Genomic DNA, 16,147 nt, shown 5'->3' on the forward strand with positions numbered 1-16,147 from the left:
TTGCCAGTGCCCCGGCGAGAGAAAGCGCCTGCGTGCTGGAGGGTTTTCCCACGTTTTCCCTGTCTCCTCCTTCCCCAGGTGCCTCCCTGAGCCTGGTGAACGGCAGGAACCGGTGCGAGGGGCGCGTAGAGATTTACCACTACGGGGGCTGGGGCACCGTCTGTGATGACAGCTGGGACCTGAACGATGCTGAGGTCGTGTGCAGGCAGCTGGGATGCGGCTTTGCTGTGTCTGCACCATCAAATGCCTACTTTGGACAAGGCACTGGCAATATCTACCTGGACGACGTGCACTGCACAGGGACTGAGTCCTCCCTCTTTCAGTGCAGCTACCGTGGCTGGGGCGTCCACAACTGTGGCCACCATGAAGACGCTGGTGTTGTGTGCTCAGGTACCATTGCTTTTCCTTCCTAAATACCGGGACGCTTTCAGAAAGTGGCCCTTGGTGGCCACAATTAGGTATGCGTTGGAGATGTGTTCCGAGATTGTGGTTTTGGTTGCTCCCACCGTGGAAGACCACCCTCCTGAGACCCCCCAGCTCTCCATCGCCCACGTGACAGGCTGGCACCAACATCCCCAGCGCTGGGAGAAAACCGGGCCCTGCTCCTTCATCCACAAGGTCCTCACTTGCTTCTTTCTCTTCCTCCCCTAACAGATGCCACAAACATGAGCACTGTTCCCCCTCCGTCGACTACTCCAGGTGCGTCTGCTTGTTTCACCTTTCCGATGCGTTACTTGGGCTGCCTATTTGTTACTAGTTTCTAGGTTGGAGCTGTATCATTTGCACATTGTGATACTTTTGGAAAAAATCATTATTGGTCCTAACTGGTATTGGTACTAACTGTTTAATTCCTACATACTTGTCCCGGTTTCAGTGAGGATAGAGCTAATTTTCTTTCTAGGAGCTGGTATAGTGCTGTGTTTTGGATTTAGTATGAGAATAATGTTGATACCACCCTGATGTTTCAGTTGTCGCTAAGTAGCGCTTACACTAGTCAAGGACTTTTCAACTTGCCCTGCTCTGCCAGCTGCACAAGAAGCCGGGAGGGGGCACAGCCAAACTGGCCAAAGGGATTGTCCTTGCCATATGATGTCACGCTCAAATATGACGTCGGCAACTCAAAGAGGATGGGTCCTGCTCTCCACCTGTACGGACCAGTATCTCATCTATTAGGAGTCAGGGTGCTTCTGCTCAAGAGAGAGGATATAGAGGGTACACGCCACGGGGCACCCTATGGTGTCGCGGATGGAGTGAGCATGCACTTCAGTCGTTAGAGAGAAGTAAAAATATAGTTTATTGATACAGAATAGGGAGTTAACAAAGTTCAATGTGACAGTGTTTTAACAAGATTCAATGGCGAGGCACACTTGATTATTTACTGCATAGAGGACAGGGTCAGACAAAAGTGTCAGGGAGACCCTCCCGTTGAGTCAGGAGGTTTGGAAAAAGATCCCCTTGCTTTCTAAACTCCTTCTCAGAGAGGAGTCTAGGTGCGGCTAGATCCAGTCCTAGTCCCAGACTTGATCAACTGTTTATATCTAAAGGATTATATGTGTGCGCAATCAATCCTTTATATCACTTAGCTAAGATTTCACAGTTTAGCATGCTATTAGTCACTTACCGAGCATCTGTTGCAGCAACGAATCTCTCAACCTCGAGGAGTAACTTTGAGAGGCGTCCCTGCTCAAGGGGAGATCCTTGCGTGCAGCCCGCTGCCGTGCAGGAGAGCTCAAAGGGCTCTTGGGCTGCTCACTATTTATGGGGGATAAGATGATTGACCCGTAGTCATATTTGCATGCCGACCACAGGTTTAGTTTCTTAGGTGGTCGCATTGCACAATAGCCCTAGGCTATTCTGTTGTTATCTGTCTCCTGAATCCACTTTGAGCCGATGCAGCCATCGTGACCAGATGCATCCATTGCAATCACCACTGGTGGTTATCACCTAAGCAGGGTTGCAGGAGATAAAGGTCGGGGGCAGGGGAAGCACACCATCACACTCCAGCCCCTGACTATAGTCAATTAATCTTATTCTCACAGAGTGGTGGTATGGTCACCTCTTGCCTCTGTGCCATAAATAGTATATAGATAATTTATGCACTTATAGATCCACAGTAAGTAGACAGTGAAGCACTGCTATTTGCTATGTGTTAATTTGTATGTTTTGGGTGGTTGGAGTTGGGTTATTTGTTTTATCATAATGCCAAACCTTTATATACAATATAATTATAAGCAATAGACGCATTAATGTTAGAGTCAGTAAAATGACAACTGGGTGAAGCATAAGATTAAACACTCCTGTTGCTGTCGGTGACCATCCAAGAAGAGTTTCCCACCAATAGTGTCCTCCATCCTTCTTTACTCTTTCCAAGACATGGTGTATCTCTTCTGCATCATGACGAATGGTGATCAGAGTTTTGTGTCCATTGTTTTGGATGTGTTCTAGCAGTTGACACACATCATCGTGTTGTAGTAGTTCCTTCACCAATGTAAGATTCATTCCGATAGGGGTAGGCAATAAATCTTGACTCAATGTATAGTAAAGTTATGAACACAAATATTTGAGCGATAACTTGTATCTACAGTAATGTTATCTACAAATATAAAATCACAAAGGTTTCTCATACAAACACATACAAGTACAGTTTCAGGGGCTTCATCAGGTATGACAAACATTTTTGTTCATGTCAAGACAGATGTCTTGAGCTTTGATGGTGTTACTCTCACAAATAAATCCTTGTTGTTCCCGTACAATGTATGCATTAACATCAACAGTTTGTTAGGGTTTGGAATAGTAACATGAACACAGCATTTCCGTCTGACATCCGGTGGGGTGCTGTAAGAGAAAATAGAGACTTGTTTTGGTGGGGAGAGTCTGAACAGGTTACCCCATTAAGAAGGAAAAATCCATCATGAACTAATTCTGTGTTTTGCACCATTCCTATCAGTAGCTTCCCAGGCAAGTGGGCCACGAGGTTTAGTTAAAGTCATAGGCACAGTACCAATGGATGGTAAATTGACCATCACAGGCTGTCCTGGCTGTAATGTCATTGGATATTCTCTTTTCCTAGTAGGTGGAGCGCTAAGCTCAGTTTTTACAAAGAATGCTCGGCTTACAGGGCTTCCAGTAGGCCCATATTTAATTGATGGAGTACTTTGGGAAGTCTGGTATCCCATTGAGCTTCCTGTGGTTTGAGATTCCTTTTCAACAAGCCATTAGCTCTTTCTACCATCCCATTTGATTGAGGGTAGTATGGGGTGTGGAAAACCCATCTAATTCCCTCTTGTTTTGCCCAGTCTTGCACTTCCTTACATGAAAAGTGTGAGCCATTATCACTCTGGATAACATCAGGAGTAGGTAGATTTGAGAACCAAACTGATAGCCCTCGCACTGTATTTCGCCCATTGGCTTTCCAACATTTAGTCGCCATAAGCAAGCCGGAGACTACTTCCAATCCTGTAAGGATGTATCGATATCCTCCAGAGGATTTGAATGGTCCGATATAATCAATTTGCCATGTAGACCATAAAGTTTTCCCTTCATTGATAGGTAAAGGTGGTGCTTTAGCAGGATGATCTGCTTGTAATTTCAGTCTACACTGAGGACATTCTGCAAGAATAGTTTCACAAGTTTTTCTATTTATAGGCCAGCCTTTACTCTGTGCAGCAAAGTAAAGTGCTTCTTTACCTGTGTGGCCCAGGTTTTGATGTAACCATTCTCCCAACCGATACCACTCAGGATTTAAGGTGATTTTCCTAATTTTAGTTAACTCATCTACCTTTTGATTCCACTTTGTGGCTGGTTGATTATCTTTAGCACGACCTTTTACCCATCCCATCTTGAAAGGTGTTTTCCTGGCTATATCTAGTAATAATTGCCAATCTTTGTTTCTCCAAACTGGGGATCTATTTACTTCCCAATTCAAGGTTTCCCATTGACAGAGCCACTGTGTGGCACTGGCCTACACAGCATAGGAGTCCACATATATGATTTTTGCTCCATTCTGTGCTGCCAAAACAACTGCTCTTATTTCTCCTACTTGTGCACTGCCTTCACCTTCTTCTACTGCTGGTTTGCTGGTGGTAATATCTAATGCAACAGCCTTATATTGCCATTTACCCTTTTTGCTGAAGCATCTGTAAACCAAATGTTTTCTGTTGGTGTACCCTCAGTAAGGGGTGGTACATCCAGAATGGGTGAAGGTTTAAATGGCTGTTGTAACGCTAAAGGGTCTGTGTTTATGGGCATCTGCAATTTGGAAAGCTTAGTGTGTCCTTCAATTAGTTGCATATTTTCTGCCACTCCTGTTAGGTAGGCATACCATTTTCGGACAGTGGGTTTTTGTGCAACTCCTTCTGAGGGAGCAGTCCCCTTTAGGATTGCTTCTAGTAAATTAAATGGTCCTCTAGTTTGCACAGGTTGTCCCTGATTTATTTTCTCAACTTGTTTAGCTGCTCGGACTAAAGATAAAAGTCCCTTTTCCCATTCAGAGTATCGTTGTTCTGTTTCTTTAAATGCGGTTGAGCTAAACAATAAAGGTCTTTTTGGCCCATCAGGCCCAGTTTGGAACAGGTTACAGTAAGTAGCATGTTCGGCGAAACCCCATTCAGCTATAATAGGGTCGCGGGGGTGTACTGGTCCCAGTGACTGATATGTTTTTAACTCTTCAGTTAGAGTTTTGACTGCCTCTCTATGTTCTAATTTCCACTCCCAGGGTTTCCCTTTCCATAAGAGTGAGTATAAGGGGTGGGAAATGATAGAAAATCCAGGCACATGTTTCCTTCAATATCCTAAAGTTCCCATTAATTGTTGTAACTCCTTCCTTGATTGGGGCATTTGCAGCTCTTCAATTTTTCTTAAGGTATCTGGAGGAATCGCTGCACTGCCTGCTATCCACCAAGTACCTAAAAATTTTACTTCTTTACTTGGTCCCTGACATTTTCCAGGTGGAATCTCAATTTCTGCTTTATTTAGTGCTTGCCACACTGCTGCTGCTGCTTCCCCAACCTTTTCAGGGGAAGTTCCTCCAATCCAAATATCATCTATATATTGGTACAGTTTCACTTCTTGGGGGAGTGAGACTGTCTGTAAAAGTTCAGCAAGCGCAGCATGAGCAATTGTGGGTGAATGTTTATACCCCTGTGAGAGTCTGTTAAAGGTGTATTGTATTCCCTCCCAAGTGAAAGCAAACTTCTCTTTATCCTCCTCCTTTAAAGGAACCATACAGAACATATCCTTTACATCTAGCGCTGCCATCCACGGGTGTGCAGCTCCTTGCAAAGTAGCTGTTAAGTTGGCAATGTTTGGCACAGCAGCTGTGAGCGGGGCTGTATTGGCGTTCAGGCGCCGATAATCGACTGCTAAACACCACCTCCCGTCTGGTTTCCGGACGGGCCAGACAGGTGAGTTATATGGGGAGTGCGTTCTGGAAATAATTTGTCGTTTCTCCAAATCAGCTATGACTTCAGAAATTCCATTTCGTGCCGCAGCAGAAATGGGATATTGCGGTATGTTAGTGATTTTTTACTCTGGAAGTGCAGGGGCTGCGCGCAGTGCCCGCACTGCAGCCTCCCGGCTTCTGCTGGGGTTGGGATTGATGTTCGAGCCGAAGGACCACACGCTGCCGTTCGGCAGGCGCCAGGTTCGTCCGTTTAAAACATCGAAACTTAAAATATTTTCATGGTGATCTTTAATTGCAAAGCGAGTACTTGACATGCGCTTCTCGCCCGGGAGCCATAAATTGACCTTGGCAGTTTGGCACTGCACACTCGCTCCGTTCACGCCGGTAATTTTAACTCTTTGCCATCTGGGTCGTACACCCAGCTTCTCGGCATCTTGTTGTGTTAATAGTGAAATTTGTGCTCCCGTATCTATTAAAAACTTTACCAATTGTCTTTGAGGACCAACTGGAATTAAAATGTATGGGCCATTATCACTTATCCACTGATAAGCCTCCACTTTCCGGACAGGCAGGCCCAGTTGCCTTCCGGACACTACTCGTTTTTTGACTTCATGCCCTGCAATTCCTCCCTAAGGGGGAGGAAGGGGTTGTCTCCCCTTCTGGGGTGTGGCGCAGGAGGAGTTGAGATACGGTCCTTCCTTTCACCATTATCTCGTTTTTGAAATGCTTCAATAAGACTCCAAATTATGCCAGTAGGCTGACCTGGAATCACAGCTCTGGGAATGCCTAAAGCTAATGCATTCCTCCACAATTCATTCCTCTGATTCCATTTGGGGGTTTTTAAATTTGTTTCCCTTCGATCTAGTTTCTGTTTCCCGTTTTATGGGTCTTACTTTGTGATCTCCTCCCCGGGGCTTCAGGTTTTGTTTTTCAGCTGGTGCATCGTCCCAGCCCATCTCACGGCTGTAGTTAACAATGCCGTGCATCAGTTCTGCCCAGGTAGGGAGCTGCTTGTAGGCATTTTGAGCGTTATCACCTAGTCCCTCATTGCGTTCTGTGTCTTTCTTGATCTTATCTCGTTTTGCAACTAAATGGGATTTAAGAATTGCCAGGGCTTCTCTAATCAGTGGTTTTAACATTGCGAAATCTACTGTAGCAGACAGTGGGACATCATGGGGCCCTCGTTTGTGCATGGCTTGTATACAGGCGGCTTTCATGACGGCTGTAGAGAGCTCACTTAAAGATTTAATGGGAATTATGGAGGGTTCACCTCGCTCCATGGTGTCTATTCCTCCAGCCCAATAAGCTACTCGGCTGGTGATAGAATGAGGTGTATTTGTTGGGTCGGGTCCTAAATTTAAGAAAACTCCCGGACCCCAATAGCCGCTTGCTTCATCCTCACTCAACATTATTCGGTCACCGCCACTGAGGCATACTCGCCACAAGTATTCTGTTTTGGTTTCACCTGGTTTTCTGCTATATCTCTCTTGCAAATTTGTCAGTTGCAACGGATCCCAGGGGATGGTTCGCGTAGTATGTCACAGATGACCACCCCGAGGACCCACAGTTCTTTCTGTTTTAACAATGGGTCTGGCTTCATACTCAGGAGGATCTGTGGGGAACAAAGGGTCATCATCTTCTGGCTCACTATCACTGGGATCACCCCAGATGTCTCCATCCCAATCTTCAGGGGATACTATTAGTTTCCTAATCTGTAGGATGTCAGGGGGGCGGGGAGCCTGTATAAGCATCATCTCGACCTTTTCTCCCAACTTTAGTCTTTTTTCCTTTTCCTCCTGTAATTGTTTCTGCTGTTCTTCAATTTTTAAAGATAGTAACAACTCAGCTGCCTTTCTACCTTCTATTTCTTTCTCTAGGTCCTGCTCCTTTTTATTTCTGTGGTCTCTTTCCTGATGTGCAGCTTCTAAACAGGCACCTAGCATTTTGCAGATAATTCCTTTCCCTTTTCCATCTTTTCTGTGGCCTCTAGTTACTTTTAGGTGTTCTTCAATGGCTTCCCAATTATGCCAATTGTCACGAGTCCATTCTGCTGAGAATGTGGGACTCGGATTCACTCCATGCCTCTGTAAATAATCAGTGATACTACTTGCCATCCTGCCGACTATGCCAATTTGTCGCAGATGGAGTGAGCGTGCACTTCAGTCGTTAGAGAGAAGTAAAAATATAGTTTATTGATACAGAATAGGGAGTTAACAAAGTTCAATGCGACAGTGTTTTAACAAGATTCAATGGCGAGGCACACTTGATTATTTACTGCATAGAGGACAGGGTCAGACAAAAGTGTCAGGGAGACCCTCCCGTTGAGTCAGGAGGTTTGGAAAAAGATCCCCTTGCTTTCTAAACTCCTTCTCAGAGAGGAGTCTAGGTGCGGCTAGATCCAGTCCTAGTCCCAGACTTGATCAACTGTTTATATCTAAAGGATTATATGTGTGCACAATCAATCCTTTATATCACTTAGCTAAGATTTCAAAGTTTAGCATGCTATTAGTCACTTACCGAGCATCTGTTGCGGCAAGGAATCTCTCAACCTCGAGGAGTAGCCTTGAGAGGCGTCCCTGCTCAAGGGGAGATCCTGGCGTGCAGCCCACTGCCGTGCAGGAGAGCTCAAAGGGCTCTCGGGCTGCTCACTATTTATGGGGGATAAGATGATTGACCCATAGTCATATTTGCATGCCGACCACAGATTTTAGTTTCTTCGGTGGGTGCATTGCACAATAGCCCTAGGCTATCTGTCTCCTGAATCCACTTTGAGCCGATGCAGCCATCATGACCAGATGCATCCATTACAATCACCACTGGTGGTTATCACCTAAGCAGGGTTGCAGGAGATAAAGGTCGGGGGCGGGGGAAGCACACCGTCACATGCTGCCAGAAACCCTACAGCTCCTGGCTCCATGGCAGGAGCCTGTAGAGGAAAGCCTCTGGCTGCTCCTGGGCCATGGTGTCCTGTGGCTGGGAGCAGGTGCCACATCAGTACCTTTCCCTGCTGTCACCACCTGGAAATACCAGTTTCAAGAAAAATTTTCAATTGGCTGTTACCCACCTCCATTCTCGCCATTGACCCCAGTCAAGATAGAGTATGCCATCAGAGTAATTTGTCATGATTTCACTTCATTCTTGAGGAAATGGGCTTGTAGCTAACACACACGTACCCATTGCACAAGCATGGTCCTCATGTGGGTGGTGTTTTTCTTCCATATTCACAGGAAAGAACACTACAGCGCAAATGACCTCCACAGTGCCAACAACCTCGACAGTGGAGACAACCTCCATAGCGGAGATGACTTCCCTAGTGGAGACGACCACCACAGCATTAACAGACAGCACAGTGGAGACGATGTTCCTAGCGGAGACAACCACCGCAGCACCAACGACCACTATAATGGAGATGACCTCCCCAGCGGAGATGACCACCACAGTGCCAACGACACTCACAGCAGAGATGTCCTCCCCAGGGGAAGTGACCACCACAGCACCAATGACCTCCCTAGCAGAGACAAAGAGCACAGCGCGAACAACCCCCATATCAGAGACAATCTCCCTAGCAGAGACAACCACCACAGAACCAATGGCTACCACAGCAGAGGGGAGCACGCCAGGTAACCATGTCCATTGTCACTCACTGATCTCCTTAGTGCCCCTGATCTCCCTTCCCAAACCTGACTGCACTAGAGGGAGTCTCCTATCCCTGGGACACTCCAGTTAGGCCATTCGTGGAACCCAAGTCCACAGTGAGGATGTAAACAGAGCATGGAGAAGAGCTGGTAAACTGGGGCTGAGGCTTGGGGCCAGGACCTCTGTAGCCGTTGCTGGTGAAGGAAACCGTTCGGGCAGGGATTTCCTCTCACTGCCACTGGGGGGAGGATTGTGACAGGGGGTCATTCTGCCTTTGACCCTCCAGTTCCTACACAGATAGTAACATAGCTACTTCCTAGACATACTCTGGGATTTGCGATGTGACTGGAAAAGAGAGAGCTGCTGCATCAAATGTTTTGTAATGCAAGTTAGACCTCCACGGTCATGTCGTTCCTGTCCAGGGAGCAGAAGGCTGTGTGAAACAGAGAAGTCATGATGGTCATTTCAATTGAATGAAAGACCTCCGCATGATGTGAAATGCCTTACGACAGGGGCTCCTTGAAGACGGGCTAATTCGGGCTGCATGACATGCACTGACTGTGTTCAGAACGTTTTTCATTGACACCTAATTCTCACTTTCATCCGTAGCTTCAGCACCCACCACAGGCTGGCCATATTCAACAGGTAAGTCGCGCCCACCAGTCCCATCCTTGGCCTTGCAGCAACCATGCAGGCTCCCTGCTGTAGGGGCCCGTCTGGGGACTGCAGGGTGCCGGGGTGGAGGGACCCTAACCCATGTGCCTCACCATGGTGCACAGGCAAAGAGCAGGACTGTGGGATTGCGGTGTGGGGAGGGTGGGGCAGCACTGGGGACATGCCAGGCTGGTGTCTGGAGGGGGAATGGCAGCACAGAGCTCCACTCTCTCTTCACCCGTTAGTGCTCCAGCCTTGCATTTCCATGTCCATGTCCATTGCCATTGCCATTGCCATTGCCATTGCCATTGCTATTGCCGTGTCCATTGTCACGAGCCTGCTAAATTCGCTGCCCTTACATTCACGCCATCGTCTTCCTTGCAGCTGCGCATCCAGCCTCTCCTACTGAATGGCCATACACAACAGGTAATTTGTGCCCACCCAGCTTAGTCCCAGCCTTCCAGCAAGCCCCAGCCCGGCACCAGAGGAGAGGAGGGCGGACGTGCTGGCCTGCGCCTGCCCGGTGCAGGGCTGCTGCTCCCCTCTGCCCGTGACATCTCCAGGGTGCACGAGTGGTCCTCCTCAGGGATGGGCCACACTCAAGGAGTGCAAAGGGTTTTTCTACAAATGCCCCTATGCTCCGAGCACCTCTGCCCCCAGGCAGCTCCCATGGACGCCCCAGCAGGTCCCTGGGCAGGGCAAATCTGCCTTCTGCATACCCAGGGACTTTGCTCAGCCACTGCCCTCCCCTAGTCCCTTCGGGTCTATACCACCCCAGCTCACGGTCCCTGCACCCAAATCTCCAAAACAGCCCGGGAGGTGGCGATCACAGTTGCCAGGTTGGCGGGACCCTGACCTGGTGCCATGTGCCGCATCCCAGGTGCCCGCCTGCGGCTGTCCGGCGGGAAGAACGGCTGCGAGGGCCGCGTGGAGGTCTACAATGGCAGCAGCTGGGGGACGGTGTGTGACGACTGGTGGGACCTGAGGGATGCGCAGGTGGTGTGCCAGCAGCTGGGCTGCGGCCGGCCCATGGCCGCCCCAGGAAGTGCGCGCTTTGGCCGTGGCTCCGGACCCATCTTCCTGGACAACGTGCAGTGCCGTGGGGACGAGCCCTCCCTCCAGACGTGCAGGCACAACGGCTGGGGCGTGCACAACTGCGGGCACGTGGAGGACGCCAGCGTCATCTGTGCAGGTGCGTGGGCAGCAGAGGCCTCCGGCTCTCCCGCACACCCCACCAGGCAAGTTTCGGTGCCCTCCCCCTTGGGAGCAGCCGTGCTTACCTCCCTCTGTACAGCCGGGGCGGAGTGGCGATGTTGGGGGCTTTTGCTGCCTGGTGCTGGAAGCACATGTCATGCAAAAGCCCCATTTCTGCACACAGAGGGCACAGCAGGCTCTCCACGATCGCAGGTGTAGGTGCTCAGTGCGTGGGCAAAGAGCAGGATTGAGGGATTACAGTGTGGGGAGGGTGGGGAGCACCGGCAACGTGCCAGGCTGGTGTCTGGAGAGGGAATGCCAGCACAGAGCTCCACACTCCCTTCACCCATTAGAGCTCCAGCCTTGCCTTTCCATGTCCATGTCCAATGTCCATCCATTGTCACAAGCCTGCTGCATTCGCTGCCCTTTCATTCACTCCATCTTCTTCCTTGCAGGTACACATCCAGCCCCTCCTACTGAATGGCCGTACACAACAGGTAATTTGTGCCCATCCAGCTTGTTCCCAGCCTCGCAGCGAGCTCGAGCCAGGCACAAGAGGAGAGGAGGGGGACGTGCTGGTCTGTGCCTGCCCGGTGCAAGGCCGCTGTTCCCCTCTGCCCGTGGCGAGGTGCCATGTCGTTTGGGGGCTGCTGCTGGGGAGGAGCTGAGCTGCTGCAGAAGGGCGGCTGCAGTGGTGACAGGTCCGAGCCCTGCTCTGTCAGCCACCCCGCGGCTCCTGGCTCTGGGGCAGCAAGTGCCAAGTGGATGGGAATAATCCCTTCCCTCGATCCCGTACGCCAGCCAGGGCAGACCAGGATGCAGGTTGCTGCCCTGCTGTCAGGGCATGGCCGTGGTGTTGCAATGTCACGACACGGTGGCCACCATCCTTGCAGGCACCCTCTCAGGTCCCACGGACTCAAACACCTCCAGGGTGCATGAGTGGTCCCACTCAGGGGATGGGCCATACTCAAGGTGTGCAAACGGTTTTTCTACAAATACCCCTTTGCCCTGAGCACCTCTGCCCCTGGGCAGCTCCCATGGACGCCCCAGCAGGTCCCTGGGCAGGGCAAATCTGCCTTCTACATACCCAGGGTCTTTGCTCAGCCACTGTCCTCCCCTAGTCCCTTCGGGTCTATACCACCCCAGCTCACGGTCCCTGCACCCAAATCTCCAAAACAGCCCGGGAGGTGGCGATCGCAGTTGCCAGGTTGGCGGGACCCTGACCTGGTGCCATGTGCCGCATCCCAGGTGCCCGCCTGCGGCTGTCCGGCGGGAAGAACGGCTGCGAGGGCCGCGTGGAGGTCTACAATGGCAGCAGCTGGGGGACGGTGTGTGATGACTGGTGGGACCTGAGGGATGCGCAGGTGGTGTGCCAGCAGCGGGGCTGCGGCCGGCCCATGGCCGCCCCAGGAAGTGCGCGCTTTGGCCGTGGCTCCGGACCCATCTTCCTGGACAACGTGCAGTGCCGTGGGGACGAGCCCTCCCTCCAGACGTGCAGGCACAACGGCTGGGGCGTGCACAACTGCGGGCACGTGGAGGACGCCAGCGTCATCTGTGCAGGTGCGTGGGCAGCAGAGGCCTCCGGCTCTCCCGCACACCCCACCAGGCAAGTTTCGGTGCCCTCCCTTGGGAGCAGCCGTGCTTACCTCCCTCTGTACAGCCGGGGCGGAGTGGCGACGTTGGGGGCTTTTGCTGCCTGGTGCTGGAAGCACATGTCATGCAAAAGCCCCATTTCTGCACACAGAGGGCACAGCAGGCTCTCCACGATCGCAGGTGTAGGTGCTCAGTGCGTGGGCAAAGAGCAGGATTGAGGGATTACAGTGTGGGGAGGGTGGGGGAGCACCGGCAACGTGCCAGGCTGGTGTCTGGAGAGGGAATGCCAGCACAGAGCTCCACACTCCCTTCACCCATTAGAGCTCCAGCCTTGCCTTTCCATGTCCGTGTCCAATGTCCATCCATTGTCACAAGCCTGCTGCATTCGCTGCCCTTTCATTCACTCCATCTTCTTCCTTGCAGGTACACATCCGGCCCCTCCTACTGAATGGCCGTACACAACAGGTAATTTGTGCCCATCCAGCTTGTTCCCAGCCTCGCAGCGAGCTCGAGCCAGGCACAAGAGGAGAGGAGGGGGGACGTGCTGGTCTGTGCCTGCCCGGTGCAAGGCCGCTGTTCCCCTCTGCCCGTGGCGAGGTGCCATGTCGTTTGGGGGCTGCTGCTGGGGAGGAGCTGAGCTGCTGCAGAAGGGCGGCTGCAGTGGTGACAGGTCCGAGCCCTGCTCTGTCAGCCACCCCGCGGCTCCTGGCTCTGGGGCAGCAAGTGCCAAGTGGATGGGAATAATCCCTTCCCTCGATCCCGTACGCCAGCCAGGGCAGACCAGGATGCAGGTTGCTGCCCTGCTGTCAGGGCATGGCCGTGGTGTTGCAATGTCACGACACGGTGGCCACCATCCTTGCAGGCACCCTCTCAGGTCCCACGGACTCAAACACCTCCAGGGTGCATGAGTGGTCCCACTCAGGGGATGGGCCATACTCAAGGTGTGCAAACGGTTTTTCTACAAATACCCCTTTGCCCTGAGCACCTCTGCCCCTGGGCAGCTCCCACGGACGCCCCAGCAGGTCCCTGGGCAGGGCAAATCTGCCTTCTACATACCCAGGGTCTTTGCTCAGCCACTGTCCTCCCCTAGTCCCTTCGGGTCTATACCACCCCAGCTCACGGTCCCTGCACCCAAATCTCCAAAACAGCCCGGGAGGTGGCGATCGCAGTTGCCAGGTTGGCGGGACCCTGACCTGGTGCCATGTGCCGCATCCCAGGTGCCCGCCTGCGGCTGTCCGGCGGGAAGAACGGCTGCGAGGGCCGCGTGGAGGTCTACAATGGCAGCAGCTGGGGGACGGTGTGTGATGACTGGTGGGACCTGAGGGATGCGCAGGTGGTGTGCCAGCAGCTGGGCTGCGGCCGGCCCATGGCCGCCCCAGGAAGTGCGCGCTTTGGCCGTGGCTCCGGACCCATCTTCCTGGACAACGTGCAGTGCCGTGGGGACGAGCCCTCCCTCCAGACGTGCAGGCACAACGGCTGGGGCGTGCACAACTGCGGGCACGTGGAGGACGCCAGCGTCATCTGTGCAGGTGCGTGGGCAGCAGAGGCCTCCGGCTCTCCCGCACACCCCACCAGGCAAGTTTCGGTGCCCTCCCTTGGGAGCAGCCGTGCTTACCTCCCTCTGTACAGCCGGGGCGGAGTGGCGACGTTGGGGGCTTTTGCTGCCTGGTGCTGGAAGCACATGTCATGCAAAAGCCCCATTTCTGCACACAGAGGGCACAGCAGGCTCTCCACGATCGCAGGTGTAGGTGCTCAGTGCGTGGGCAAAGAGCAGGATTGAGGGATTACAGTGTGGGGAGGGTGGGGGAGCACCGGCAACGTGCCAGGCTGGTGTCTGGAGAGGGAATGCCAGCACAGAGCTCCACACTCCCTTCACCCATTAGAGCTCCAGCCTTGCCTTTCCATGTCCATGTCCAATGTCCATCCATTGTCACAAGCCTGCTGCATTCGCTGCCCTTTCATTCACTCCATCTTCTTCCTTGCAGGTACACATCCAGCCCCTCCTACTGAATGGCCGTACACAACAGGTAATTTGTGCCCATCCAGCTTGTTCCCAGCCTCGCAGCGAGCTCGAGCCAGGCACAAGAGGAGAGGAGGGGGGACGTGCTGGTCTGTGCCTGCCCGGTGCAAGGCCGCTGTTCCCCTCTGCCCGTGGCGAGGTGCCATGTCGTTTGGGGGCTGCTGCTGGGGAGGAGCTGAGCTGCTGCAGAAGGGCGGCTGCAGTGGTGACAGGTCCGAGCCCTGCTCTGTCAGCCACCCCGCGGCTCCTGGCTCTGGGGCAGCAAGTGCCAAGTGGATGGGAATAATCCCTTCCCTCGATCCCGTACGCCAGCCAGGGCAGACCAGGATGCAGGTTGCTGCCCTGCTGTCAGGGCATGGCCGTGGTGTTGCAATGTCACGACACGGTGGCCACCATCCTTGCAGGCACCCTCTCAGGTCCCGCGGACTCAAACACCTCCAGGGTGCATGAGTGGTCCCACTCAGGGGATGGGCCATACTCAAGGTGTGCAAATGGTTTTTCTACAAATACCCCTTTGCCCTGAGCACCTCTGCCCCTGGGCAGCTCCCATGGATGCCCAAGAGAATCCCTGCACACAGTGCCTCTGCTCTCCACCCACCCGAGGGTCTTTGCTCAGCCACTGCCCTCCCCTAGTCCCTTCGGGTCTGCACCACCCCAGCGCATGGTCACTGCAGCCTCTGCAATCTCCAAAACAGCCCGGGAGGTGGGGACCACAGGTGCTGGGCTGGCGGGACCCTGACCTGGTGCCATGGGCCTCATCCCTGCATGCACCTGCGGCTGTCTGGCGGGACGAACGGCTGCAAGGGCCGCGTGGAGGTCTACAATGGCAGCAGCTGGGGGATGGTGTGTGACGACTGGTGGGACCTGAGGGATGCCCAGGTGGTGTGCCAGCAGCTGGGCTGCGGCCAGCCCATGGCCGTCCCATGCAGTGAGTGCTTCGGCCTCGGTTCCAGGCCTGTGTGAAACAGAAAAGTCATGATGGTCATTTCAATTGAATGAAAGACCTCCGCATGATGTGAAATGCCTTACGACAGGGGCTCCTTGAAGACGGGCTAATTCGGGCTGCATGACATGCGCTGACTGTGTTCAGAACGTTTTTCATTGACACCTAATTCTCACTTTCATCCGTAGCTTCAGCACCCACCACAGGCTGGCCGTATTCAACAGGTAAGTCGCGCCCACCAGTCCCATCCTTGGCCTTGCAGCAACCATGCAGGCTCCCTGCTGTAGGGGCCCGTCTGGGGACTGCAGGGTGCCGGGGTGGAGGGACCCTAACCCATGTGCCTCACCATGGTGCACAGGCAAAGAGCAGGACTGTGGGATTGCGGTGTGGGGAGGGTGGGGCAGCACTGGGGACATGCCAGGCTGGTGTCTGGAGGGGGAATGGCAGCACAGAGCTCCACTCTCTCTTCACCCGTTAGTGCTCCAGCCTTGCATTTCCATGTCCATGTCCATGTCCATGTCCATGTCCATGTCCATTGCCATTGCCATTGCCATTGCTATTGCCGTGTCCATTGTCACGAGCCTGCTAAATTCGCTGCCCTTACATTCACGCCATCGTCTTCCTTGCAGCTGCGCATCCAGCCTCTCCTACTGAATGGCCATACACAACAGGTAATTTGTGCCCACCCAGCTTAGTCCCAGCCTTC

General features: G+C 52.8%; 1 protein-coding gene across 1 annotated transcript in view; it reads left to right on the top strand.

Annotated features, from left to right (window-relative positions):
- Positions 1–16,147, top strand: part of LOC140656142 (scavenger receptor cysteine-rich domain-containing protein DMBT1-like) — an 88,630-nt gene that overhangs the window by 41,165 nt on the left and 31,318 nt on the right. The window contains 2 exon segments of the mRNA XM_072871477.1: positions 42–390; positions 9,058–9,087. Coding sequence (XP_072727578.1) covers positions 42–390; positions 9,058–9,087 — 379 coding nt within the window.

Source organism: Ciconia boyciana, chromosome 8 (genome assembly GCF_034638445.1).
Source record: "Ciconia boyciana chromosome 8, ASM3463844v1, whole genome shotgun sequence".
In the NCBI taxonomy this organism is placed as follows: domain Eukaryota; kingdom Metazoa; phylum Chordata; class Aves; order Ciconiiformes; family Ciconiidae; genus Ciconia; species Ciconia boyciana.